A 27,506-nucleotide genomic window follows, 5' to 3' on the forward strand; every position below is an offset into this window, starting at 1 on the left:
TTTCCCTTTTCACACCATTCTTTGTAAACCCTAGAAATGGTTGTGCGTGAAAATCCCAGTAACCAGACGGGCCGGTCTGAGTATTTCACAGTTTGAAATACTCAGACCGAATATTTCACAGTTTCTCAGATAGAATACTTCACAGTTTGTGAAATACTCAGACCGGCCCGTCTGGCACCAACAACCATGCCAAGCTCAAAATTGCTTAAATCACCTTTCTTTCCCATTCTGACATTCAGTTTGGAGTTCAGGAGATTGTCTTGACCAGGACCACACCCCTAAATGCATTGAAGCAACTGCCATGTGATTGGTTGATTAGATAATTGCATTAATGAGAAATTGAATAATCCTTTAGGTGAGTGTATATTATATATATATATATATATATATATATATATATATATATATATATATATATATATATATATATATTTATACACACACAAATGTTAGTTCCGGTCCTCAAATCTGATTGGATGAGAAACATTCCACAAGCACTGATGCTTTGACACAATCAGCACACGGACACTTCACTCTGTGTATCACTCTGCTTGTGTTCGTCGGCCTAAACTAAAGTGTAAGAGCAGTGAATATGTGTTAAGAGCTAATCTAGGCTATGTGTCTCTTTTTACAGCTATTTTATGTATTTTATTAAATTACGTATGTTAGCCAACAGGTGGTGGCAAAATATATTTTTTGTGTGTAATATCAGCCAGTTGGTGGTGTGAAGTGAATCCGTCAGTCATTGTTTACCTACAACAGCGCTCTGTGATCGTTTGTATTACTACTACACTACTAAAGCTAGGAAATTGCTTTAAACAGCTTTAAACGAACAACTTCAGCATTAAGGCTCGTCACAGCTGAGAGACACAACAGACTGATTGATTACAGAACTCAAGGTGGTTACCGGCGTTTCCACATTGGATAAATACTGTTTAAATTGGTGGAGGACATTGCGGTTTCATTAAGGGAATGACTCTTGCGCACCGGCTACCGCGAAGTAGAGAGGAATACCACCGCTTGGACGGCTAGTTTGTCACTGAGAAAGCTGACCTTCAGAAAGCTGACAGCATCTCTGCTTGGGTGTGGCAACAGGTGATTGCACATGCTCTCTCTCTCTTGCTCTCTCTCTCTCTCTCTCTCTCTCTCTCTATCTCTCTCACACACACACACACACACACACACACACACACACACACACACACACACACACACACACACATCCATCTATCCTTGTTTATCCAATAACTTGTTCGAAACAGCACAAGCCATGATACTATATATGATACGCCATGCCAGGGGCATGTTTAAAGTGGCACAGTAATTTTAGATTTACCTCATTCAAAGCCTGTTATTGGAGCCGGTGTACTCTTCATAAACACCGTCTGGAGATAGTGAATTAAGTCTCTTCATTCTGAGAGCAAAATCAGTATGAGTGAGTTGCAGAAAGTCAATGGAATTGGAACATGTCAAAATGCCAGACTGTCTGCAACATTCATGCAATATTTACAGTATGTTCTGCTGATAGTATGTTCTGCCCTTCTGGTGTGATCACACTCACTGCCACAAATGTACAAATAATTTTTTTTTATTGTGTGTGCATACACAGTTAAATTAAAATCATATACATATTTTATATGATTTTATCCTGAGTGCTCTTAGTAAAAAAACGAAATACCTATGCAACAACATCAGCATAAAACAGAGTCTTTGTGTGTGTTTATAATATTTGAATTGTGATATTTTTTACATTGAATTACTTCCTCCCATTCCAACTTTATCAATTAATGTTCTATTAGTAAGCCATTCATAGGTTTATTGGCCTACAATGTAAACAATTCTGGCAACTCTTTTTGTTTGAACATTTCTCGACCAGCCCAACACAGCATTGGTTTGACCAATTTTGGGAGTTTGGGGTGTGAGTGACTGCAGTATCTGTTTATCTAACCAATTGAATACATAAAGGTGGGGGTTGGTGAGTGTTCAGGAGACCTGTTAGGAAATGCTTAGTCAATAGTTTTGCATTTCAGGACAATAAAGGGCAATAGTGGTGCAGAAATGACACATAATTATTTTGAGGCTATTAAATAATTCAATTAGTTGAGATAAACCAAAGTATATGCACTATACACAAAAGTAAATTTTCTGTTGTGCTGTCAGATGTATTCAAAGCAATGTATATACTGGTTTTGAATCTGTGTTCTTTGCTTCTCATAAGGTCCTGGCCTGGTGTTCATTATTTACCCAGAAGCAATAGCTACACTACCAGGCTCTTCAGTGTGGGCTGTTATCTTCTTCTTCATGTTGCTTACTTTAGGAATCGACAGTGCTGTGAGTCAATGTGATAGCCTTGTTTGATCCCACTTATTTTCTGAATCTTGGAAACTATGAAAAACTATAAAAACTAAGCACAGAGCTACTCAGTGTATGAAAAAACTGAATGTACATGTCACAGTATAATTTGCAGGTACATTAGAGACAGTTCATATTATTAATCTTACTGTTTTTTTTTATTATTGTATATTACATATTTACTTTTGAACCATTATACAGAATTGACATTGACTAATTTTATAAATTATCTGATGAATGTCTAGCGATAAACATAATGCTTTTGTTTTGATTTTCAACATATTTGATCTAGTATTCTTATTCACAGACTAAAAACCTGGAAAGGTCATTCAGGAACACAATTTTAGTCCTGGGAACCCACAGCACTGCACATTTTTTATTTCACCCTTATTTAACCCACCCAGTTTGTTATTAATACTTTTTATTGATTCTTGTATAAATATATATATACAAGAATCAGCTGTTGGTTCAGTGTTGTGGCAGGAGGGACACAACGTCTCGTTCCTTCCATCAGGGAACGGAGGTTACATCAGTAACCGAGACGTTCCCTATCTGTCACTCACTCGATGTTGTGTCGATGAGTTGACACTAGGGGTCCCAATGGAGAATGCTACAAGAGCTGAACCGATTTACGCAGACTGGTGGTGCGAGACGGCAGATGTCTGTGTGCCTCGTAGCCAGTGCAGCAAGCCGTCACATAACTACCACCAACACACTGACAGGCATGAAGCGGTCCCCTGCACCTTGGTGAATGGCTAACTGCTCAGAAGTATAAGGACTGGCTGGCCCAGCCGTGGCCTTCTCTCTTTTGTTCTCCCCAAAAAAGGAAGGAAATCGTTCAGCTGGGGGCCAAATATATGGTCAAAGCTGTCAAGCGTCTCTCAAGTGTCAGCGTCACTCCTTTTATACCCATATGTCTGGGGGAGTGACTTCTGTCTTTAACATTTGTTGAAATTCTAGGTGCTGTAGAATGGATGTATTAAAGCACCCTTTATATGAATTTTTTTCTCTATATACGACAACATCTCTAAACATACCAAAGCATGATCTGAAATGAAAATATTACCTATTGAGCAGTCAGTGGCTGATGGAATAAGTGACTTAGATACAAACAAATCTAACAACAACAAAGTCTATTCTAGAGTAAATCTTATGAACTAATGAAAAAAAGTGTAGTCTCTTCATTTACTATATTCCCGGATGATTCAGAAGTCTCCAAATATCTGTAAGACAAAGATTTGTACACAGAGTGAATGTTGCTATAAAAGGTCTACACACCTTTGCATCTCTATGATCAAGGTCTGGATCCATTAGAAAATTGAAGTCTCCACCCAAAACCATATCATGAAGGATCCCAGCTACTTTCCCTCAAGATCTATCAAAAAGTTCTGATCATCAGCATTGGGTGCATAAATACGGTATTGGCCAAAATAATATTTTACCCCTGTATTTCAGCCAAAACAATAATGACTCTCCCTAAATGAGCTTTTTTCTGTTTGAGACATTTAAATTGTAAATGCTTACTTATCAGTGTGATGACTCCCCTGCTCTTACTCGAACCAGCACTACAAAACATATGCCCACCCCATGCCTTGCCAAGTTTTTCAGCTTCCTGTGGAGAAATTAGCATTTCTTGTTTTAAATAAAAAAAGATACCACCTTCCTTCTTTTTATAGGATGCCCCAGCCCATTAACATTCCACTTGGAGAGAAAATGTTTTACCTATATTAAAGTGTGACATATTGACATGCAATAAAATTTGTGTACCCAAGGCTAAATAATATAGACCACTATTCAATGTTGATGTAACCATAAAATTCTTATAACCCACAGAACAGAAAACCATGCACTTCAGCCTTGCACAAAACTGTCCCAACTTGTTTCCATTGCTCGGAAATCCGATGGTCCATGCATTCTCACAACATTTTCCATGACACTGTTGCTACCAGATTGCACAAATCTGGTGAATTTTACACACATACACAAACGCATGCACGCAAGCACATGCACACACACACACACTATTTTTTCCATTTTACCTTTAACATAAACCGGGCCATTAGACTGTACATAAATGTGTTCAATTAAATAAAAATTACAAAATAAAATAGGTCCCAGTTAACAATAACTTTGAACCCACAAAGTGAACAAATGAGCTCAACAGCAAGTCAACAAAGTCATGAGCCAGTGGGCAAACAACAGAACAACAAACCCTCTCAGGTAAAATCAGTAAAATGCACAATGTGTAGTCTGTATTGATGATTGAGAGTACTCAAAATGACCCACTTACACCATTGATTTAATGAAGGCCATGGTTTTCGTGGGCATGTAAATATCTTGTGTCCATCCTTTGCGTCAATTAAAGGATAAACCATTGCGAAGCTTACCTTAAGTTGGTGCAGTAATTTTTACACTCTTTGAAACCGTCACGCTTTGCTTGTATCACTCTAGCAAATTCCGGAAAAAACATTATGTTGTGGTCCTCCCAGCACAACTTGCTTTTATTCCTCGCAGCCCATAGAACAAAGTCTCTGTCAGGAATCTTGCCAGGATAGATCAAGGTCTATCACCCGCCCCGAGACGGGAGCCTACTGTGTCGATCAAATTCAGAATAAGCCCCTCCAAAAACTGCACCATATCTTGACCTTCCATTCCCTCTGGGATTCCAACAAAACAAACGTTATTACATTTACTCTGATTTTCCATATCCTCTCATTTTTCCCACACTCGTTCCAAATCAGCATTGGAAGCAGGCGGGTTAGCCTGTAGCTCTCTTTCTGCCGACTCCAGAAACTTGACCCATTTTTCAACATAATCCATTCTTGTGATCAGGGTGGAAAATTTTGCCTCCATAGATGTGATCGCTCAACGTATTTCTGCGAGGCCCTCCATTTTTTGTCAGTGCAACATAAATGTTCGAGATATCCAGACCTACGTTATGAAGCTTGCTGTCACTATCAACTGGACCTCTGCCATCTTGATCCTGCGAGGTGTCCGACATGTTAGAACATAAGTGCTTTTTAATGTCCCACAGGCCAATGATTTCTAATTTTTTCGACATCCTGCTCTTCCAGCACAGTTTAACAAACAAACCTATTACAGTTCTCACCGGTTAATATTGCTTAAAAGGATAATTGTAGAAAATTTGCAAGCTTGTATACCTTCGCATAGCAACCCTCGCATAGTATCATGTGACTCCCACACACTCTGTTTGGATCATGCAGCCTCTTCTAATGAGCTGATGAGGTTTGTTAAATAAGGGAGACATTAAAAATGTGCAGTACTGTGGGTCTCAATGTCTGGAATTGAGAACCACTGGTTTAAATCACACTTTAGTCTCATTTGCCATGTTCATTTTATGTATTACATTGAGGTAATGGACAGGAAGCATGTACTTAACTTTCATAACTTTGCAGATGATGCAAAAGAGTATGTCTTCATTCCTTCTGAGTGTCTAAAAAAAACATCAGTTCTGTGTAAATATTATAATGTATGCCCCCATATTTTTTACAGTAGCATCAGGGTGTTACTAAATTATTAACAGTGGGTACAAGGATTACAGGATAATTCAGGCTCAGGATGTTCCTGAAATATTGACAGTAGGTACAAGGATTACAGGATAATTTAGGCTCTCTTGCATCTAATATTTCATATGAATTATCTATGTCAATCTAAATTCTTGTTACCAATGTTCAACACAGATTTGATTATGTTACAGGCCCTTCTTTATTACCTGGGAAATCCTTGTGTTGTTTAACTTGAATTAAACACTGTTTTTCAGATGGGAGGAATGGAATCTGTGATCACAGGACTCATAGATGAGTTTAAGTTCCTGCACAAACATCGAGAGCTCTTCACACTCTTCATAGTAGTTTCAACGTTCCTCATCTCTCTCATCTGTGTCACAAACGTATGTGAGAGCCAAACACAAATTTGAATGGGATAGTACTCACCCAGCTAGCTTTCATATTGTTATTAAAGGAATAGATCACACACCAATTTTATTTCTGTCATATGGACTATTTTTTTTGGAACTTTTAAGGTGATTTTTTGGTCCCTTTTGGAGCTTGACAGCCATGGACACTATGAACTGTTATTGTCACGATTCCCTGGTTGTCTGCCCTGTGTTTCACTAGTCTTTGTCTAAAACTACACTTCCCACAATTCCCAGCCCTTATCACTGCCAGCACTCTGTCATTGTTCGCACCTGATTGTTGTTTGTGATCATCCTGTGTATATAAACCCTGTTTGTTCTCCATTCCCTTGTCGATCGTTGAATGTTGCTGCTTGTTTCACTGCCTTGAATGTTCCTCATGTGTTTAATGTTTCGCCGCTTGGATATTTTGATGTTCCCATGTTTACCCGTCCTGCCGTGTTCATCCTGCCGTGTATTCCCAGTTCCGTGTTCCTCCGATGTGTTCGTGTTTTAGTTTCAGTTTTCCCCCCGTGGATGTTTCTTTTGTTCCTGTCTGTTTGTTTGCACTTTCAATAAAGAGCCCGCACGTAGATCCCACTCCTTGTCTGCCCTCGTCTGCATTCATAACAGTTATTGTACACTGGCAAAATTATTAACCTGCAATTGCTATCTTAAGGATCTATATCTACTGTACTTAAAATCTAAACTATAAAATTTCTTTATTTTGTGCAATCTAATGTTTCAAGTTGATTTAGTTTGACTTCGATAAAAACAGTCATGGTACTTGGCAAAGTATTTGATATAGTTTATGCCAAAATCTGTGCAACAGCTTTTCAAAAATTTTGACTTTTGTGTTCCATGGAAAGAATATCAGCAAACAGGTTTGGAATGACATGAGGCCAGGTAAAAGATAACATAATTGTAATTTTAAGTAAACGATTATTTGATGAGCACTGCACACTCTCTGAAAGGCTTGAGGACAATATTATGGGACAATATAGATCCTGGGTTTATGTTGATCACTTTGTCTCTCTTACCTCTCCTTCCATTCTCATACCAGGGTGGCATCTATGTGTTTACCTTGTTGGACCACTTTGCGGCAGGGACATCGATTCTCTTCGGGGTGTTGATTGAGTCCATCGGAATCGCCTGGTTCTACGGTGAGGGTGATTCCTGTTCTTACATGTCCAGTGAATCTGATATGGCATTAGGGCAGTGATGGGCTATCAGGCAGCTGTGCTTATGGGCAGATCTGTCTCATTAGATTCCCAGAGTTTTGATATGTGGCAGTCAGCTCAAGCTTATGACCCATTTCTGTCTGAAATGCTGGATGGTTCACTCTTCTTCAAAAGTATATAAAATAACAATTTGGCATTTGATTGTAACTCTATGAATTTGTTGACTGTAATTTCATTATAATAACCACCATACATTCCAGCAGTTAGTGTAGAGCACTAAAGATCTGAGTTGATTGACGATAGTAATGAAGAAGTGATGTAAATTCTCATTAGAGCAAGTGGTAATGAGGTTCCATTAACATGTCTCAATTTCGTAATGGTGATGATTTTGGTGTATCCTATAATACAGTCTTCATGATGACTTTTTTTTTTTATTATTCTGAAGTGCATTGTTGATAGTACTTTTGGATGACAAATCATTACAATTACTGTTATTATATTTCACTTTATTATAGATTCGCATCGCAAATATATAATAAACCTTAATTTTTTTTTAATAAATTTAAGATAGTTTTATTTGGCTTTGCATGAAACAAGATGAAGAAATTGTAGAAATTCCTTTAAAAAGACAAATGTATCTGTAGAATTTGTCCCTAAAAAGCCATTTCCCTGTCTTCTACAAACTGGCTAGTGCTCACATAAATGTGATCTTTCCAATTATACTGTACCTGAGGCAATGAATGAGTCTTGAATCAAGTTGAAGACCTGAACTTCAGAGTGACTCTATATGCTCAGGACAGTCAGAGCAACCTGCTAACTGATGGTTCAGCATTTGGAGGGCAATGTTCACACCCCTTGCTCCAAAGGTTCAAGGTCGCAGGTCAGGGAAAGACAAACTAGCCTGAGGCTTTAGTGGCCTTTTGGAAGTTCCATTAACTGACAAACACTTGTGCCTTTAGCCCTCAGCTTCTGACACAGCTCTGCTCTCTCTGTTGAGCAATCACTCTGCATTTATATATCAACTTTTGATCAAAGCTCTGTGGGCAAGAAAACTTCAGGAGCAAGATATTTGATCAATATGGAAGCCACTATGGGTGTTTGCCTCCAATCAATGATATGGTCATTTTTTCATAAAAAATAAATAAATGCAATATTCTAAGATATATTTTTTCGTCACTTAATATTGTAATATTCATGTTATAAAATAGTTGCAGTCAAATACCTCTCTATGAATTATTTTACTTTTCTTCATCCATCCATTTCTCCATCCATTTCTCATTTTTTTTTTACATTTATACACATTTTTATACAATTTGTAAAGGATGGCATGGCAGTAGTCCTTTCAAAATGTTCAAGAAGTAAATTATTACCTGTTTAATGTGGACTGAAGATCTTGCTTGTGATTCAAATTCTACTAGTGAAAATGACAGCCTTAACCAGCCTAAGCTGGTTTGCTGGTTTAAGATGGTCTAGCTGGTTCATGTTTGTTGAGCTGGTCCCCATAGCCTTGCCAAGCTGGTGTTTAGCTAGTTTAGCTGGTTGGTCAGCTGGTCACCCAAAAAAAAAACCATCTAAAACATGCTGGGGGATCATCAAAGGCAGAAAAGAATCCATTGAATCTCGCATTGAGTGCAATTACTGGTAATACAAAGAAGAAGTAATCTGTGATTATTTAAAAATTATACTTTTTTTTTCTCAAGCCTTGGAGTCGAATGCTAGCAGACATGCAAACAAGCATGTACATTCAAAGACCAATGGTGGCAATGGACAAAAATCAATATGTACAAGAACTTTCATGTTGTCAGATAAATAGCATGATAGGTTTGTAACACTCTGTGTATGTAAACACCCTCAGAGAGTGATGTAATCTTGAGAGATTAGCATCACACCTTCAAGAAGTCTACCAGGGTATGTGTTTTTAGGTGTGGATCGCTTTAGTGATGATATCCAGGAGATGATCGGACAGAGACCTGGTCTTTACTGGAGACTGTGCTGGAAGTTTGTTAGTCCATGTTTCCTGTTGGTATGTTTACAATTACACAACCTTACTCACACAAAGGTATTTTCATCACATTTATGCCTAAGGCTACTTCTACATTAATCTGGATACATTTAAAAACAGGCGTTTTTGTTTTCAAAATACTCATCCACACTGAAACCTATGAAAATCCCTTTCTGCACATGTGAAAAATTGTCAGATCGTGTACGGTATGAAACGTAATCGTCGTCTGCTGTTGGACACCAATTCTGAGTTAGCTTCCTGTCACCTTTGAAAGAATGCAATGTGAAGGTTGAACAAAATAAACTGTATCATTAACAATGCTCTCACCATGGATATAAGGCACAACAACGCTGCTACAACACGGGCCGGGTCTTGATTGTTTTTGGTTGAATGGATCACATGACTGTATCACATGACAACAAATACGTCATAGTTTTCAGATTTATCCATTTTCCCAGTCCGCACTACAACACATTTTCAAATTTTCGAAAAGCTTAGTTTTTGCTGACAAAAACCTGTGGTCTCAGTGTGGACGGAAGGCCAAACAAAATTTTCAAATGAAAATGTGAAAAGTGTGGACATGGCCTAAGAAACAATCTTAGATACTATTAAAATAATGCTTGTTTTCTCTTTCTTTATTTCAGTTCATGGTTGTTATCAGTTTCGCAACTTTCAACCCTCCAAAGTATGGTGACTATTATTTCCCCACATGGGCTAATGTGGTTGGTTGGTGTTTGTCCATATCGTCTATGATCATGGTGCCTCTCTATGTGATCTATAAGTTCTGCTCTCTGCCCGGAAGCTTTTGTGACGTAAGTCATCTTTTATATAGACAGTTAATATGCACATTAAATATTGTTAAGACTAATGACTTATTATTTGTTAACAATGTTAGTGGAACACTTCTAAAGATTCATCACTAAGCTGTAATTATAATGCAGAAGAAACATTTTTAGAAATATCCCTGCATTAATCTTATTGTTCAATTATGCCTGCACTTGTAACCCAATTCAATAATTATTTCTGATCAGAGCATTTCTGTATAAATATGACCTATATTGTATTGTGCATTATCTTTAAAGAAACTGGCATATGCTATAACCCCAGAGACTGAGCATCACTTGGTGGAGCGTGGGGAAGTTCGACAGTTTACAGTAAGATGTTATTTCTCAGATTTTGTGGGTGGATAAAAGCAAACAGCTGTTTCATGTGTACGCTTAAACTAAGCAGATTAAATAAATTTTATGAGTGCGCTTTCAATTATGCTAAAAATAAAAATTTACTGCAACATTATCACAAAAAAAAAAAATAAGGCATTCTAATGCTCAGCAAAGATATGGTGGGATTGTTCTAGTCTCACAAATATTTGCTGATAAGGGAAGAATTGACAAGAGTTGACACTTCAGTGATAAATTTGTGCTGTCAGTAAACATTCACTGATTTAGTCCTTCTGTGATTAAACCACAAAAGGCTGCAATCTTAGTCTGCATTCGAGCTGCGTGCTTTGTTTGAATGTGTGAAGTAGACTGCTCCTGCACTGGAAACTCCACAGACATTGAGAATCATTTGCGTTGTATGAGATGACAAAGCAGAGCATTTAACAACTGTGAAGCACACAGCACATGAAATCACATTATTTGCACTTTAACAATCACACTTGGCCATGTAGAAACTGTGTATCCGTTAGAAGTGAAGCTTCCGTCAAAACTACGCATCAAAATAAAAGCACGATCCAAAATAAAAGCTAGGTGCCTGAAATTTTTTAAATTGCAACAGAAATATATTCCAACTGTATAGAATTTTTTTATATTCACTGTAATATTATTATAATGAATAATAAATAATTATTAATTAATAAATATAATAATGTTAAAGCAATATATCACAAGCAAGAGTGCTTTTGCATTGAATAAATGTAAAAAAACTAAAATAAAATGTTTAATTGAGAAACACTTGAAGGAAACATGTATGTCTTTTAATTTATTATTAACATTGAAATGTAACTTTAAATCAGCTAAAGAACTGTTCACCAGCACATTACTATAATAGCAAATTTTTTATGTGCTATCGAAATTGTTGTAGAAAACCGTGAAATTTTACTGGTATCTGTACTGACTACTTCAATTTTGGTATTGTGGCAACACTAATTGTCTTGCATACATTGCGTTTTTTAGTGTGGAGTTCCAATAAATCAAAAGAAATTAGGTAAAAAAAGAAAGTAAGTAGTGTATACTGTTACGGTACCAAGATATCAGATAGTAATACATGGTACTTTGATTTAACCATGGTACTGAATGATTACCATATGTATTTACACTATGGTATTTACATAGTACAACCATGGTACATGTCTGATTGTCTAAACTAAAGTAAATGTAACCAACTAATTTCTGATTGTTTCTTACAGCTTCATCACTGGCTGGTGGTTTGAGCAGCTCTCTATACTGAGATGAAGAAGGCACAGAGAGACTCCGCTCTATCAGGGCAATGCGTGTCAGTGCCAAAAGAACCATATTACTATTTTTTTCTTTCTTGCATAATTGTGCATGTATTGTGACTTTGATCACAATGTGGTTGACATTATGTCAGTATCAATTTTACTCTCAGTATTCAATAACTGTTATGATGGCTGATGTTGTCACCACAGACAGTTTATTTATTGTTTACATATTTATTTTTGTGATAAGAGTACAACTGAGCCTTATTGATAAGTGTGATTAAAGTATCAAAAACTGTACAAAGTATATCTTTAAAAAAATTTAAAGTTTAGAAATGTGTTAATATTGATATTGCAAAAAAAAAAAAATATCCTCTTTGTGTCTTAGAAGAAGTGCAAATACAATTTCAATTGAACAGCAGAGTTCAGTTATCACAACAAATATGTTTCAGTTAATGCTTGCTTATCCTGTATATGCACCCTGAAAGCCCCACAAAAGAGTTCTGCTCACTTTTGGCTTGTTGCCACAAATGTGATAAGATTCAATTGTTGGTTACTTTAAAAGTCTTTCAGGGCTAACAACAAGTGCTTTTTATTTGCTGAAATACAGAGAAATCAGTTTCTGGGCAACAAATGTTACATAATTAGTTTTGTGGGGTATTTGCATATATATTTCCATTTAATTCATGCAGTGATAATGTTCCAAATTAACAAAATAAATGTATGAAACAATTAATTTATGGGATTTCTGTCACACTGAATGCTGTCATGACTATATTACTGGACAACTGGAGTTTTATTTTCATCTAAATGTATTAAGTATATTTAAAATGCATAGTAACAAGAAGTCTTTAAATTCTTTGAGTGCCTGCTGAAATTTGTCAACTACTGAAATATGTAAATAAAAAGTGTTTTAGTAAAAAAAATATCTATATGCATTATATATATATATATATATATATATATATATATATATCCAAACACAGTTTGCATATTGTTAGAATCAAATTAATTAGCACAACATTTGTGAAAGGAATTATTTTACAGAACAGATTTTTTTAATGAGCTCTTTTTCAGAAATCAACACATAGGATGTTAATGCAACAGGTCACAGGTTCAGTCCCGGTTGTTAATGAAGAAAGAACTGGATTACATTACTGATATTGTCATGTCAAGTAACATGTGCTTAAGATTCCACCTTCTGTAATTTTGTATTGATTATCAATTTAGCAGGTGTTTTTTTACTTTTTGATGCCAAGGACCCCCACATAAGATCATAGCCTCGCAAGGGACCCCCTTCCTAAAAGATAAAAGCAGCATTCTATTTGCATATTCTAAAGATAACATGTTAGCTAAATTAAATAATTGGATTTCATATTGCAATTTTTTTAAATCCTAACGATAATTCAAAGCCCCTCGTACACATGCAAAGTTTTAGGTAGGTGCGCAAGAAAAATGATATTATCAAGACAAAAATAAAAAATCCCAGATGACTCTTGTGGTTTGTGGCAGTGGGGGCATGGTCAAGCGCCCGTCCGTAGAGAGAGAAAGCGGTAAGGGTGCTTACACCTAAGCTAAATTATGCCTAACACTTTTCTCTAATTCTAGTGAGCATGGGAAGAGCGGCATAAAATCAACCACACGACAACCAGATGGGGAAAGAGTCTGGATGCAGAAAGTTATTATTGTGAAGCTGGAGAATTATTGTTGTGAAGCTGTAAGAGCTGAAGTGTGTTCATTAAAAATCCTTACCTGTGAGTGGAGCAATCTGCCTCCTGTGGCCTCCTTATCATCAACCCTTGCACTGGTGCCGAAACCCGCAACCTGAAGTTGGAAGTACGCCCCATGGAGACCTCACAGTTGGCCGAAATTGGCTAACCTCCTGGCTCATGATTATCTAAAGAAGACCATTCTGAAAAGGGTTGGCTGCAGTCCAGAGCATTACCACCAGCTCTTCAGAACCTTGAAGCTAGAGAGGACCGACAACCAGTTTGCATTCTTCTAAAGGCTACGAGATGCGTGCTGGAAATTGCTGCTGGTGGGAACTCGCAACGTCGAGGGAGACCTAGGTGGTGCTGGAACAGCTGATCTGTCGACTGCCAAAGGGAATGGCGGAGTGGGTCAAGTGCCACAACCCGAGGCCAGTTTCCTGTTCATGTTTCCTGTTCGTGCCGCCCACTCCATATACACTGCCCCCAGGTAGAGGTGCCCGCTGACACAGGTGCGGGCATGACACCTGGGCCAGCCTGCTGGCGTTGCGGGGATCCAGGACACTTCCAAGATCAATGCCCGGTGATGGAGCTGGGGACGGTGGTCCGGGTACCCAACTGGGCCGGAGCGTACCGGATTCCAGTAAATGTCAAAGTGGTTACTCACCAAGCATTGGTGGATATGGGTTGTAATCAAACCAGCATCTACGGCACATCTAAAATGTTGAGTGTGAAGTGTGTGCATGGGGATATCCACAAATACCCTGTAGTGACCCTGGTGATTACATTCCAGGGAACAAAACATAGAGTGGAGGCCTCGGTTAGTTCCCGCATCACCCATCTGCTGATCTTGGGGACTTATTGGCTTGAATTTAGAAATGCATTAAAAATGGTTTTCCCTATTCGAGCGGTTGGGCGGGTGGAGGTATGATATGTGGGGTTCCACTTGGGACATGGGCAGGTGCATCCCCAAATTGACAAGACTGCGGTGATTGTGACCTACCCGAGACCCAAGACCAAAAAGGGGGTTTGACAGTTCCTAGGGGTGGCTGGCTATTGCAGGAGGTTTGTGACTAATTATTCGGACGTCACTAGCCCACTGACCGTTCTCACTAAAACGGGGGCTCCAGACCTGGTCCAGTGGATGGAGCAGTGCCAACAGGTACTGTCACGCAGATCAAGGCTGCTATAGCATGCACCTAATTTCTCTCTCCCTATCCTATTACAGCTGGACGCTTCAGAAAAAGGACTGGGGGTCATACTCTTGCAGGTGGTGGAAGGGGAGGAGCGCCCTGTGCTGTACATCAGTTGTAAGCTCTCCTTGAGGGAAACTACTTGAAAGTTCAGCACCATGGAAAAGGAGTGTCTGGCCATCAAGTGGGCAGTCCTCACTCTCCGGTACTACCTGCTGGGGCGGGCCTTCACCCTCTGCTCGGATCACGCCCCACTCCAATGGCTCCACCACATGAAGGATACCAACGCATGGATAACCCGGTGGAATCTGGCTCTCCATCCTTTTAAATTCAAGGTTATCCACAGACTGGGGGCACAGATGGCTGTTGCTGACTTCCTTTCCAGAAACCCGGAGGGCTCCCCAGCTGATTCTGTAGTGGGTGTAAGTGGCAGCGGGGGCGTGGTCAAGTGGAGAGTGAGAAAACGGTAAGGGCGTTTACACCTGAGCTAAATTATAAACAGCTGTCTCTAATTCCAGTGAGTTTTTTCAGTTATTATTGTAAAGCAGGAGAATTATTGTTGTGAAGCTGTAAGCGCTGAAGTGTGTTCATTAAAAATCCTTACCTGTGAGTGGAGCGACCTGCCTCCCTTGTTCTCCTTATCGTCAACCCTTACATGGTTAAATAAATATTTCAAATGTGATATGATAGGTGTGGATGATAAACAGATCAATATTCAAGATCTTTTTCTACTATAAATTTTCCTTCCTGCTTAGTCATTGTCCACTTCACTTTCACATTCTTCTTCTTCTGATTTTGGTGATTCACATTCTTTGTACATATTGCCCCCTACTGGGCAGGGAGAAGTATTTATGATAAAAATGACTATTACTCTTTTAAATTACTCTGATTTTCATCCAAACTTATCATATTGTGTCTGTACACACAAATTCAACCACTGAAATCATATAGATTACTTTTATGCTGCCTTTATGTGGATTTTGGAGCTTTACAATTTTGGCACACATTCACTGGCATTGTATGGACCTACCGAGCTTAAATATTCTTTTTGCAGAACAAAGAAAGTCATACATATCTAGGATGCCAGAAGGTTGAGTAAATCATGAAACAATTTGCATTTTTGAGTGAAACCTAATTTATGGAATTTTAAATATAAAAGTTTGATTTTTTTTATTTTACAAATATAGTGAATAAGAAAAAAATATGTTTGCAGTTGTGACATCATCAGCCTGTTTTTTAAATAAATAAAATGTGAAAGTTTATCTTTTGTTTTGTATGGTGTTTATGGGTTGTCACTGCATTTTGCATCAGGATTCCTGGCAAATGGTACAGTCAGCTAATTTTATGCCCATGCTGTGTTGGTTTGCAATGGTCAGTTCGACTAATGAATATGTCTGTTTTACCAGGCCATTCCACGTCGGTCAGAGTCAGGTGCGCAACACAGATCATCTATATTTGAATGTGGTCTTTTACTTCAGAATGTGATTTCTGAAATAAAACACATTTCCAATCTGATGCCCTTTGAGAATTGAAAATATCACAAGCCAAGAAATCTTCGCTGTCATTAATAACAGGTAATGTTCCCTCCATATGATGCCATGGAATGTTTTTCAAAAACAATGCATCCATTACAAATATTTCCTTTTTACTGCGTATATTTTAATGCATTTTCAAATAGTTATGTAAAATTGATATAGACTAATAATTGCTGGATAAAATTCACTTCTGATTAGAGTGCTTAGCACCATACTTTTTCATTCTTAATGTGGGTTATTATGCGAAAATTGGAGTTTATAATCAATTTAAGTTCATTACTTATCCAGTTGGAGTCACCAGTTCACACACACACACACACACACACACACACACACACACACATGTTGTGTTTCCATGTTTTATGGGGACTTTCCATAGACATAATGGTTTTTATACTGTACAAACTTTATATTCTATCCTCTAAACCTAACCCTACCCCTAAACCTAAACCTCACAGAAAACTTTCTGCATTTTTACATTTTCAAAAAACATAATTTAGTATGATTTATAAGCTGTTTTCCTCATGGGGACCGACAAAATGTCCCCACAAGGTCAAAAATTTCGGGTTTTACTATCCTTATGGGGACATTTGGTCCCCACAAAGTGATAAATACATGCTCACACATACACACACACACACACACACACACACACCTATAATAGTGTTCGCTCAGTCAAGTGTGTGCAGACGGTGCACACATATTTACACCAGGTTTATTTTGTATTAATCCCGATGTGTACATGGAAATTTGTGCATGCACATTTCAATGCCTATTTTGTACATACACAACATTCATACATCAGGCCCCAGGTGATTGGCTCAAAAAAGTGCCCATGAGCAAAGATGGGTTGCATGCAGGTTACGTACTTCCTCGGCTGCATGTGCCAGCCAAGCAACTGCAAATTAGATGAATGGAAATGCTAGCGGATAGCTTTCTCCCAGCATTATTGACCTCCATGTTTTTACCATGTGAGTCTACTATAGTGCATAATCATATTCCATAGTAAGGAACTCATGCAAATTAACCTTTTCCATTCATACGCCTTTATAGAAACTAGACCATGAATCCATACACTGATTGTTGAACACAGAGTCAGTGACCCTTTTTTTTAGCCTGGCATATATTCTGGGACATTTTGACAGTCATTAAACCATCAGACTGAAAGGTCAGATCATTACATAACAAATCATCTACCACTTCATAAAAGGTAAAACTAGAAGCCTCTGTGACCTTATAGGTATATAATTGTTTTGGCCTTTTTTCGAGATTACTTGTGTGCTCCTGAATTCTGGCTGTTCATTATTTGCGATGGCCACAATCTGAAAAACAAAACAAAAAAACAACAAAAGCATTTCACAGGTGCTGAGGACGACTACTGGTAAACCCGGCGTAAACAGACACAGATGCACACCTGAGCACAGATGGGAAAATCAGATCGTTTGGAGGTGTCAAACAGGCAAATCTTCATATTAGGAAAATAAATTACCTTATTTAGACACAAAAATGACAGACTAACAGTCATTGATTGAAGTTAAACAGCAGCTGCTGACACTTATGAGACAAATCTGGAAAACATAATCAATTTAAACAGGCTATGTAAATGGGGGTAGGCTGGTTGCTTGGGTAATTTCTGTAATTCGGTACCTTTTGAACTCAGAAATATTTAATAAAATAAGGTAACACTTGAAGGGGCTTTACCCTTGTCTCTTCAGATTATTGATGAGTTGAATAAATCCAATAGTAATTGCTATAATCAAAAGTTCCAGCTGGATAAGTCCTGTGTCCCATTGAGGTCTGAATCATCCATGAGAGAAAAGATAGCCTATGTTGTGTTCTTTCTAATGATACCATTGCAGGGATTGTTTGTAGTTTTGAGAATCAAGTGACTAAGTTAGCGAAAAAGACGCCAGTTTATCTAAAGAGAAGACACACCTCTGACCCATTTCTGCTTACCAACTTGACTTAGTGTATTTTTTTTAATTATTGTATTCACGTAGTTAAACAGAATGTCATGTTTGTAAGATTTCAAGAATTTTCTGTACTGTTCACCTATCAGATCTCTGTACTCATAAGAGATGATATCAGTTAATTTGCATATGACTATAATTACTGTTGTTTCTGTAATATAAGTTAGTTTGAGGTTAGAACCTCAACTCATTTTCTCTTTCTTTCTATTGAATTTGGAAATGTTGTAAACTTTGTCTTCAGTAAATTCTCTTCAACTTTGACTATGTCTCATCATTGTTCATACTGGTCTCTTTACTGACTATAACTGTATTTCCTTAAACACTTTACTGAAATGTTTCCTTTGTTAAGGGTTTATAAGGGAGACTAATGATTCAAGTACTGTACAAGTTCATCACTAATCATTGTTATAACAACTTGCCATAAATAGAGTTTTTTTTTTATATATAAATTCTTAATAAATACACTTATTCATAGTTATTTGAATCAAAAACATGGCAACAATTTACCTAATTCATGATTTATGTAAGAATGCAGGAAAAATAGAATATGACTTTTAGATTTAAAGTAGAGATCATGTAATTCTGCAACAGTCTGCTTTGTGTTTATATTCATTACTGTCATGTCTTGACTCTCTTCTGTTTAGAGGTCTTCACAGGTCCAAAAATTTGTTCCCAAACCTGAAGAGACCTGGAAATGTACTAATCAGACCCGAACCGGACCCATCTTTTATTTGGAAGCTTGGACCCATACCCAGCCCCACTTACTTGTGGGGTTCCCCAAGACTCCATTTTGGGCCCTGTTCTCATTTCATTGTGTATGTTGCCATTGGGGTCTATCTTTTCATGGTTTTGCTGAAGATATACAAATATATTTGCCTAAAAAAATAAAAAGAGAAGAGTCAATGCAGCCCTTGCTGGATTGCTTAAAAGATATTAAAACCTGGATGGATTTGTTTACTGTCCTTTTCTGCATATCACTGCGCCGTTTTGTGGTCCATTCTGCATAACGCTGCGGCTCATTTTTGTTTATCGCGGTCCATTCGGCCCATTTCGCGGACACACCGCCGGCCGACTCGGTTCTCCCGGGAAAATGCCTGGTATGCCAGATTACCAGTCCAGCCCTGATTGACTGATTCCCCACTGATCGTTATCAGCAAAGGAATGCAGAAAGCGTTGTTCACACCTGTCCCCATAAGAAATGGACTCAAAGCCCAGAACAACAGACTTTTCTTCATCAAATTATAAGCAAACTATAAATGAACATGTATATCCCCAGGACATTGTGTATAGGATAATTACTGTCTTGTAAAGTGTACTGTATACTGTTTTATGCATGCCTTATGACAGAACTACCAGATAATGTATAATTAGTTCTGCCATGTTTCCTATCAAATGAATCCTTTTGTGACACACTACAAAGTGGTATATATATATATACACAGTATATATATACACAGTAACCTTCGTAACCTTCAAGATCGGTCGCCGAGCGCAGCCCCTGCATCAATCCCGTGTCAGGACTACCTTTGTGCAGTTCTCTCAGCGCCTTGGCTTGGTACACCTGCAGGAGAGCCATGGTGTGCAGGGTGGATGCGGCCTGTCCAGCAGCACTGTAGGCCTTGGTTGCCAGTGACAAAGTGAGCCTACAGGCCCTGGATGGGAGTCTCGGATGGTTCCACCTGGTGGCGGCGCTTTGCGGGCACAAGTGCAACGCAATCGCCTTATCCACCTGGGGAATCGCTGAGTACCCTCTGGCAGCCCCACCATCGAGCCCTCTCTCCGATGCTGCTATCGAGAGCTCATCCTCTTTGCGAGCCCTGAATGAGACACCGAACTGGCACTGTGACGAGCCAGTGGCCTCATCCCAGAACTCGACAGGGGTAAACGAGCATGTTGGGGAATGGGAGGTTTGTGGGGGGATGCCCAGCAGAGTAGCTGCCATTGGAGTCCCCAAATTTCCCCATTGCTAACCGACGCGGCCTCAACCCCGTAGGTAAAAAGACCAGCATGGAGAGCTGATGGGGTGGCTTTCCCTCTGAGGAAGGAAAGCCGCGACCGCAACATTGCCATGGTCTTGTTTTCGCAGTGAGGACATGACACATTCCTGAACGCCGTCTCCGCGTGGGCGTGGCCCAAGTACGTGAGACAGCGATCATGGTCGTCGGAAGCGGAGAGGTAACTACTGCAACCAGGAAATACAAAGCATCTTTAAAAAGACGCTCCATTCAGTGCCACTCTTTTAGAAGGAAAAATTGTATTTTATTAGGAAGAATATACTCTTTTAGCTGCTGAAGCACCCAGGGGCATTCTCTGCACTCCACCGGTGCACGAGGGGGAGAAACCGCTGTAATGCACCGTAAATCCAACAGCTTGTAGAAGAGGTGAATGGTTCGGCAGAGGAATTCAGCTTGCTGAACACAACCGCTTGGCTTTGATTAAACAATCTGAATGAGTGTTTGTGAGCCAGCTTCTTTTATACCCGTATGTCTGGGGGAGTGGCATGCAAATTCCACTCACCAATTCCCATTGGCATTTTCTCAAAGATCAGAGGTGTTTGGGGCTCCCAAGAGCGACCCCTATTATTACTACATCGACACAACTTTGAGTGAGTGACAGATAGGGAAGTGAAAATAACGACTAATATTTTTAACATTATCAGGCCTACTTACTCCATTGATAAAAGTGCCAATTTGTTTAGCATTAAAACGTAACACAGGGTTAGAAAAGAAATATAGCGAAAAATAAATTGAGGTCACGCACCCAGCCACCCACCCAGTCCAACGAAGATCGTACCCCCCTTGACGGACAATTTTGAAGAGCCTGCCCTTCAAAACTGTTTAAAGCCCTTATCCCTCAAAATGTATGTGCACATCTCTTGATAGGAGACTTTTTTAGATGATGATGTTATTAGGGATCTGGATTTTGTTAAGTCAAGAGGTATGACCAAACATCTGTACAAGTTACACTGCAATTATTTGTTTTAAACTTGTTAAGACTATGCACATTTTTTTGTCCTTTTTCCAGGTAATTTTATTAATTGGGTTCATCATTTTATATAGTATATTTGTTGAAGAGTTAGACCGAGCAATCATTAGCAGGTTATCAAAAGGCTCCCCCGTAGGGTAAACACAATTGTAGTGTTTCCTGGAATTGAGTTTAGCTTTATCTTGTGTTCGCTGACAGTGTCCATGCTCGGATAGTTTCACCTCAGTGCTTGTGTTGTCAAAGAGCACCAATTATGGAGCACTTTGGGCTACACAAGGAAACCGTGTAAACGCATCCATTACCACTGCCAATAAACAACAGTAATTACCCGTAATTTCATGTCATGTTGCAGTGGTTGAATCTAAAAGCATATTTGCAAAGGACAAAAGGAAGAGCAAAGTGAACTATGGAGAATGATTACATATTCCTGTTTTTAAGATTGCATTTTCCCCCTGTTTTTACACTAATAAAGCACAGGAAAAATATGTCCCATGACTCAAAAATGTTTAGTATCTTATGCTGAAGGGGTTTGTATGCCATCAGACATGAACCAGACTGATCTCACAGGGAAATCATAAACAGAACTTTGACTTTTCCTAGTTAAAATCGGTCTGTGCTTACTGAAATCTGAAACACTGCCCCAGTGGCTAAAGCAGTTAGTGTAGTTGGGTGTAAGTGCACATGTGAGCTACTTTTCCAGGCAAAATGTCCACAGAGTGACGCCAAAAGTGATTTGTGAAGCTAGTTCTTTTCATTTGTACTGTGTTTCATCTTGCTGTATTACAGTAAAGTGGAATGTATATTTTATAAACTTTACCCCTCAACCCAAACATAAACCTAACCTTCAGTGGAGTAAAAATTTAGTGTTAGAGGGAGAAATACAACCTCTGAACTGCACTGGTCACTGTTTATGAAGTCATGATTACTTCTTGGTTTCAACACAGGTTGCAAACGTTGAATAATTCTGTGCTGATTCAAATATGTCTGACTGGAGATGGCACTTGTCAGTGAGTAGGCATAAGGCTGTCAATCCAAATGTACTGGAACCCTCGGAAACAACTTGCCAACTTTGCGCATGATCATGTTGCATGAAAACAAATAAAGGTAAAAGTTCCCAGTGTTTTGTTTTTATTGAAAAAAATTATTGAGTAATACTGTATATTGATATATTATGTGAGTTTTAATGAGATAGCCAGCGATATCTACCTCCCAAATGAAAAAGGCATATATAAAAATAAGTGATAGTGTACAGTCAGCCGATTGTAATCGCAAAATAAACCCTGACAGGGTGATCAGAAACCCGACGTATCAGCCTAAAGGGGTTTCTTTTGTGAAAACAACTGGCTGACTGCACATTATCCCACATATTGCATGGCTACTAAACAAATAAATAGATTCATGGACATTTTGTATTGATTTGCACTGAAATTATATAATTATGTCAGAAGAAATAAATAGCTGAAAAGCTGAAATCCACCTCCGGTTTGCGGAGTTCTGTTGATGTTTATTCTGTGAAAATTTCCATCAGACTCTTCATTATTCAGCCTGTTACAAGACTACTTGCCAGATAATTAAGTAAATAGACATGAAGCATTGATTTGTGTTATAAAATTATGTAATCATGTAAGAAGAAAGAAAACGCTGATCAGCTGAGTTATCTATTTATTTTATAATTAATGAATGCCTTATTGCTTATTATGCATCTTGTTAAAAGACTACTTGCCAAATACATAAACAAATGCACATGAAACATTGGTTTGAGTTGAAATTATTTTATTAGCATACTTGAACAGATCACACAGTAATCTGAGAAGCAGGAACGATGGCTTGCAATACCCATAGGAGAGGTCTGATACATGGATGTCCGGTTGTTACCAAAGATGGAAAGTAACGAATTACAACTACTCTCATTACAGTACTTGAGCACATTTTTTTCTACATTTTTTAGTATAAATAAATCATGGTACTTTTACTTTTACTTGAGTTGATTAAAAATGAAGTATTCAACTTTGCTACATTTCTTTCAAATTACAAATTCCTGAATGTTTGGCAAGTTATAAACGCTAAATCTGCTTCCAAACTGAAACAAGCTCTGCGCAGCACAATGGAAACCCACAGGGCACAGCAACATGAGAGCAGGAGTTCATATATTCCACCACCAGTACTCTCTTCTCTCGCTTCTCCACAAGATGTTCTGCCATGTCAAGAACTGTAATTGTCTGCATACTTCATCTTATTCTGGAAGCAGCCGTTCATTAAGATAAGATGGGACTGTCAGACGTGATTAACCACCATTCACACTTCACTTGTTTTCCAGTTATGTCTTAACTGTGTTAAACATAACACAATAGTTTGACAAACATATCTTATTTACTTGTGTAAGGAAACACAGTTATACCCATGAGAGAGACCAGTATGTTACAATGATGACCAGGAGTCAAAGTTCAAATTTCAATCAATGGAGAGAGAGTTTACTCAAGACAAATTTCTCCACATTTCCAAAGGCAAAAGACAGAAATGAGTTGAGGATCAAACCGCAAACTGACTTAGATTTCAGAAACAACAGAAATTATAGGCATATGCTAATTAATTGACATCAACTCTTGGGATCAGCTAGACTGTAAGGTGCGTGAGAAGTGCCCAACAAGACAGCCACATCTATGGCAAGTGCTACAGGAAGCGTGAGGTGAAATGTCACCTGAGTATCTGGACAAACTGACAGCTAGAATAACAAGGATCTGCAAAGCTGTCATTGCTGCATGTGGAGGATTTTTTTGATGAGAACTCTTTGAAGTAGTTCTGAACATTTTTTCAAATTGTAATAGTATTTTTTATGTTATTAATGTTCTGACTATACTTTGTGATAAGTTGTATGCCACTCTGATGAATAATTTCTTTCCATAAGAGCAAAATCTGTATATTATTCCAAATGTTTAACCGCCAGTGTATACATACATACATACATATATATATATATATATATATATATATATATATATATATATATATATATATCAGAATCCATGCCAATCTAAATAACCCATAACAAATTATTTTCAAATATTCTCAGAAAGAAAGAGACTGTAAGGGGATAGATAAATACTTTCACTAACAAAATCATGCACTGCATCATATTCTGATGTAACATTATTAATTAATTTGGCTTGGTGGCTTGACATGGCTTGGCAGCTTGACTTGTCTTGGTGGCTTGACTTGGCTTGACTTGATGCAACAGCTTGATTAAAAGTGGTGTCTTGACTTGACTGGACATGATAACTTTACCTGATGTGCCAGCTTGACTTGACTTTATAGCTTGACTGGACGAGAAGATTTGACTGGACACAGCGGCTTGAACAGGCTCGTTGACAGCCACAGGGAACTGAACAGACTGTTGACAGCCACTGGGAACGTGGCAGGCTTGTTGACAGCCTTAGGGAACTGAAAGAAATCGTTGACGACCTCAGGGAACTGGACAGACTTCTCGACATTAACGGGGAAGCAGGGCATTTTTTGTAAGAACTCAGAACCTCCAAAAAATGAAAAATAAATAAATAAAAAACACTATTGTGATTTCCACACTTCATAAATAGAACAATCTTTTTAAACTGGTCTAATAAGAAGAACATTTTCTTTAGTAACAAATTAGCACATCAGAATGATTTTGTAAAGATTAGGTGACAGTATATTTTTAGTAGACTGGAGTTGTCTGCTGAAAATTAGTCTTTGTTATCACACTTTGTAAAAACAACATAATTTTATTATCAGACTGAAAGAACTTGTCGACGACCTCAGGGAACTTGACAGAATTCTCGACAGCCACAGGGAACTGGGCAGGTTTGTTGACAGCTTTAGGGAATTGGACGAACTCATCGACGATCTTGTGTAACTGGACAGACTCATCAAAAGCCTCAGGGAACTGGACAAGTTCTTCAATGGAAGACTTAATGACCACAGGGAACTAGACAAACTCATGGACAGCCACAGGAAACTGGACAGGCTGTGCAGCAACCACTGTGATCAAGAACGCTGGCAACGACTTGAAAACGACCTCCCTGGCTGGGAATGCTGTCAGCATCTGGGGACTGGCCTCCGTGGCTGTGAGCGCTGACAGTGACTGGGGAGCAGCCTCTGTTTTTGTGAGCACTGGCAGCAACAGGGAAACGATCTCCATGGCTAGAAATGCTGGCAGCATCTGGGGAGCAGGCTCCTCCGTCTCCTGGCAGTCAGCAGCAGGCTACTCTGCCTCCTGGGGGTCAGCAGTGGGCTCCTCCACCTCTGGTCAGTCAGCAGCGGGCTCCTCTGCCTCCGGGAGGTCAGCAGTGGGCTCTTCCTCCACCGGACGGTCAGCTGCTAGCTTCTCTGTGATGTGAAAATGGGAAGAGCCAGAGAAATTACAGGGCACCGGCTGAGAGAGGTCTTTAGATTTGGCGCACCTCCTTTGCAGCACAAGGTCAGCTGCTAGCTTCTCTGTGGTGTGAAAATGGAAAGAGCCAGAGAAATTACAGGGCACCGGCTGAGAGAGGTCTTGAGATTTGGCGCGCCTCCTCTGCAAGCCGGCACTGTTGATCCACCAAATCCCAAAAAGACCAGCAAAAGATCTCCCCCAGCACTGCCCTGAACGGTTTGTCCAGCCCCGTCAGGAAAAGATGTTTAAGGAAGATCTCACCATAACACAACCTAAAGGCGTCATCGGCGAGCTCTTGAGAAAATTCTATGATGGAACGACCATGCTGAGAGCGGTTCAGAGAATCATCGTAGTGGGTGATGTCATGGGAGATTGATTCCTTGCAGGTAGGAGCTGGGAGAAGAAAAATGCCAATAGCCTCCGCTAGATGCAAAAATGGCCAGATTGTTCTGTCACAAAATTTGAGGAAGGACCCAAGGATGCGCAAGGCAAAATTAGCTTTAATCAAAAACAAAACAATACAGCAAACTGTTGTAACAATTTTTCAGTTTCTCTGAGAGAAACTGAAAAACAAAACTAGAATAAGAAGTAAAACAGATAAACTAACCAAACAGCTCACATTAATAAACTGGCTCCCGCTTATTCCTTTCTACCCGAAGAAGTGACTTATCACACACAACAAGGACTAAACGAGGGAGAGTGATGAGGAAACGAGGAGGAGGTGTCAGGGATACACAAGGCAAGACAAACACAAGGCCGTGGTGATGAAGAATCAAACACAGTCATGTGCACTCACAACACACAAGACATGGGGACCTGACAGATGGGTGGATGAGACTGCCACAATCCTGCCACAACAAAATAAAACAACTCCAAAGTAGCAGTAATTAAATTTGTATAAAATAATTTTTAAAGTAATTACTTGAGTAGTTTTTCAGCAAACTACTTATTTTATCTTGAGTCATATTATTTCTCAGTACTACTACTTGTACTCAAGTGAATTATTTCTTCAGTAGCAATACTTTTACATAAGTAAAGATTTTCAGTACTCTTTCTACCACTGGTTGTTACAGAGAAATATCAGACCGCTAGATGCCACTGTAAAAGTTCCTGCAAGAAGGAAGGGAGTGGGAAGCGTGGTGGCAGTCCAGGTAAGTCAATTTTTAATGGTCCCAAACCGTTTTACAAACACAATCTTTGTCCTTTTCAGCTTACAAGCACATCATTAACTCTTCAGCTTCACAGATATCAATGGTAAGCTTTTCAAAAGGCACGCACACAAACATCATCACTGGACTGTCTCTCTCTGTCTCTCCGGCATTCTCGGCAGCTTTTTCAAACCCGTCTCCATCATCACTGTAATGAGACACAGGTATTAAGCATCAATAATTACCGCTTTCTCTCTCCCCAATGACACATGACCATGTCCCGCTCCACAGCCACCACTGACCAGTCAGAATTGAGTGCTCCAGAGAGATGTGTAATAATGTGCTATATTAGTTGAATCATAATCATAAAATCATGAAGATAAAATTAGCATGCAACATGATTGTGAATTTAGTAACTTCATCCAGATATTAGCAAACTTGGCCAGCTCCCTAGAGTTACCTTGGTAAATGGAAATGGGCATTTGCAAGTTGCCATGTACTAAAACCATTTCACCAGTACGGTTAAACTTGATTAGCTTACTGTGCCAAGAAATCCAGGCAGAGAACCGTTTGTAATCGTACTGTGCCAAACAGCGCTTAAGTGGATATGCTACTGGAACCGTTCCTCACTGTGCACATAACTGTTCAATCTGATGGTGGAAAAGCACTAGTGATT

The 27,506-nt window shown here is 38.9% G+C and overlaps 1 protein-coding gene across 3 annotated transcripts in view; it reads left to right on the top strand.

The window, feature by feature from the left end:
* The window catches only part of LOC127657989 (sodium-dependent dopamine transporter-like), a 60,894-nt gene extending 48,126 nt beyond the window's left edge, over positions 1-12,768 (top strand). For all 3 annotated transcript variants that reach the window (XM_052147036.1, XM_052147038.1, XM_052147037.1), the window contains 7 exons: positions 2,219-2,331; positions 6,134-6,262; positions 7,329-7,428; positions 9,369-9,469; positions 10,093-10,260; positions 10,531-10,602; positions 11,856-12,768. In XM_052147036.1, coding sequence (XP_052002996.1) covers positions 2,219-2,331; positions 6,134-6,262; positions 7,329-7,428; positions 9,369-9,469; positions 10,093-10,260; positions 10,531-10,602; positions 11,856-11,879 — 707 coding nt within the window. In that variant the 3' untranslated portion in view covers positions 11,880-12,768. The remainder of the gene's footprint in view (positions 1-2,218; positions 2,332-6,133; positions 6,263-7,328; positions 7,429-9,368; positions 9,470-10,092; positions 10,261-10,530; positions 10,603-11,855) is intronic.
* The last annotated feature ends 14,738 nt before the right edge of the window (positions 12,769-27,506 follow it).

Source organism: Xyrauchen texanus, chromosome 17, assembly GCF_025860055.1.
Source record: "Xyrauchen texanus isolate HMW12.3.18 chromosome 17, RBS_HiC_50CHRs, whole genome shotgun sequence".
NCBI lineage: Eukaryota > Metazoa > Chordata > Actinopteri > Cypriniformes > Catostomidae > Xyrauchen > Xyrauchen texanus.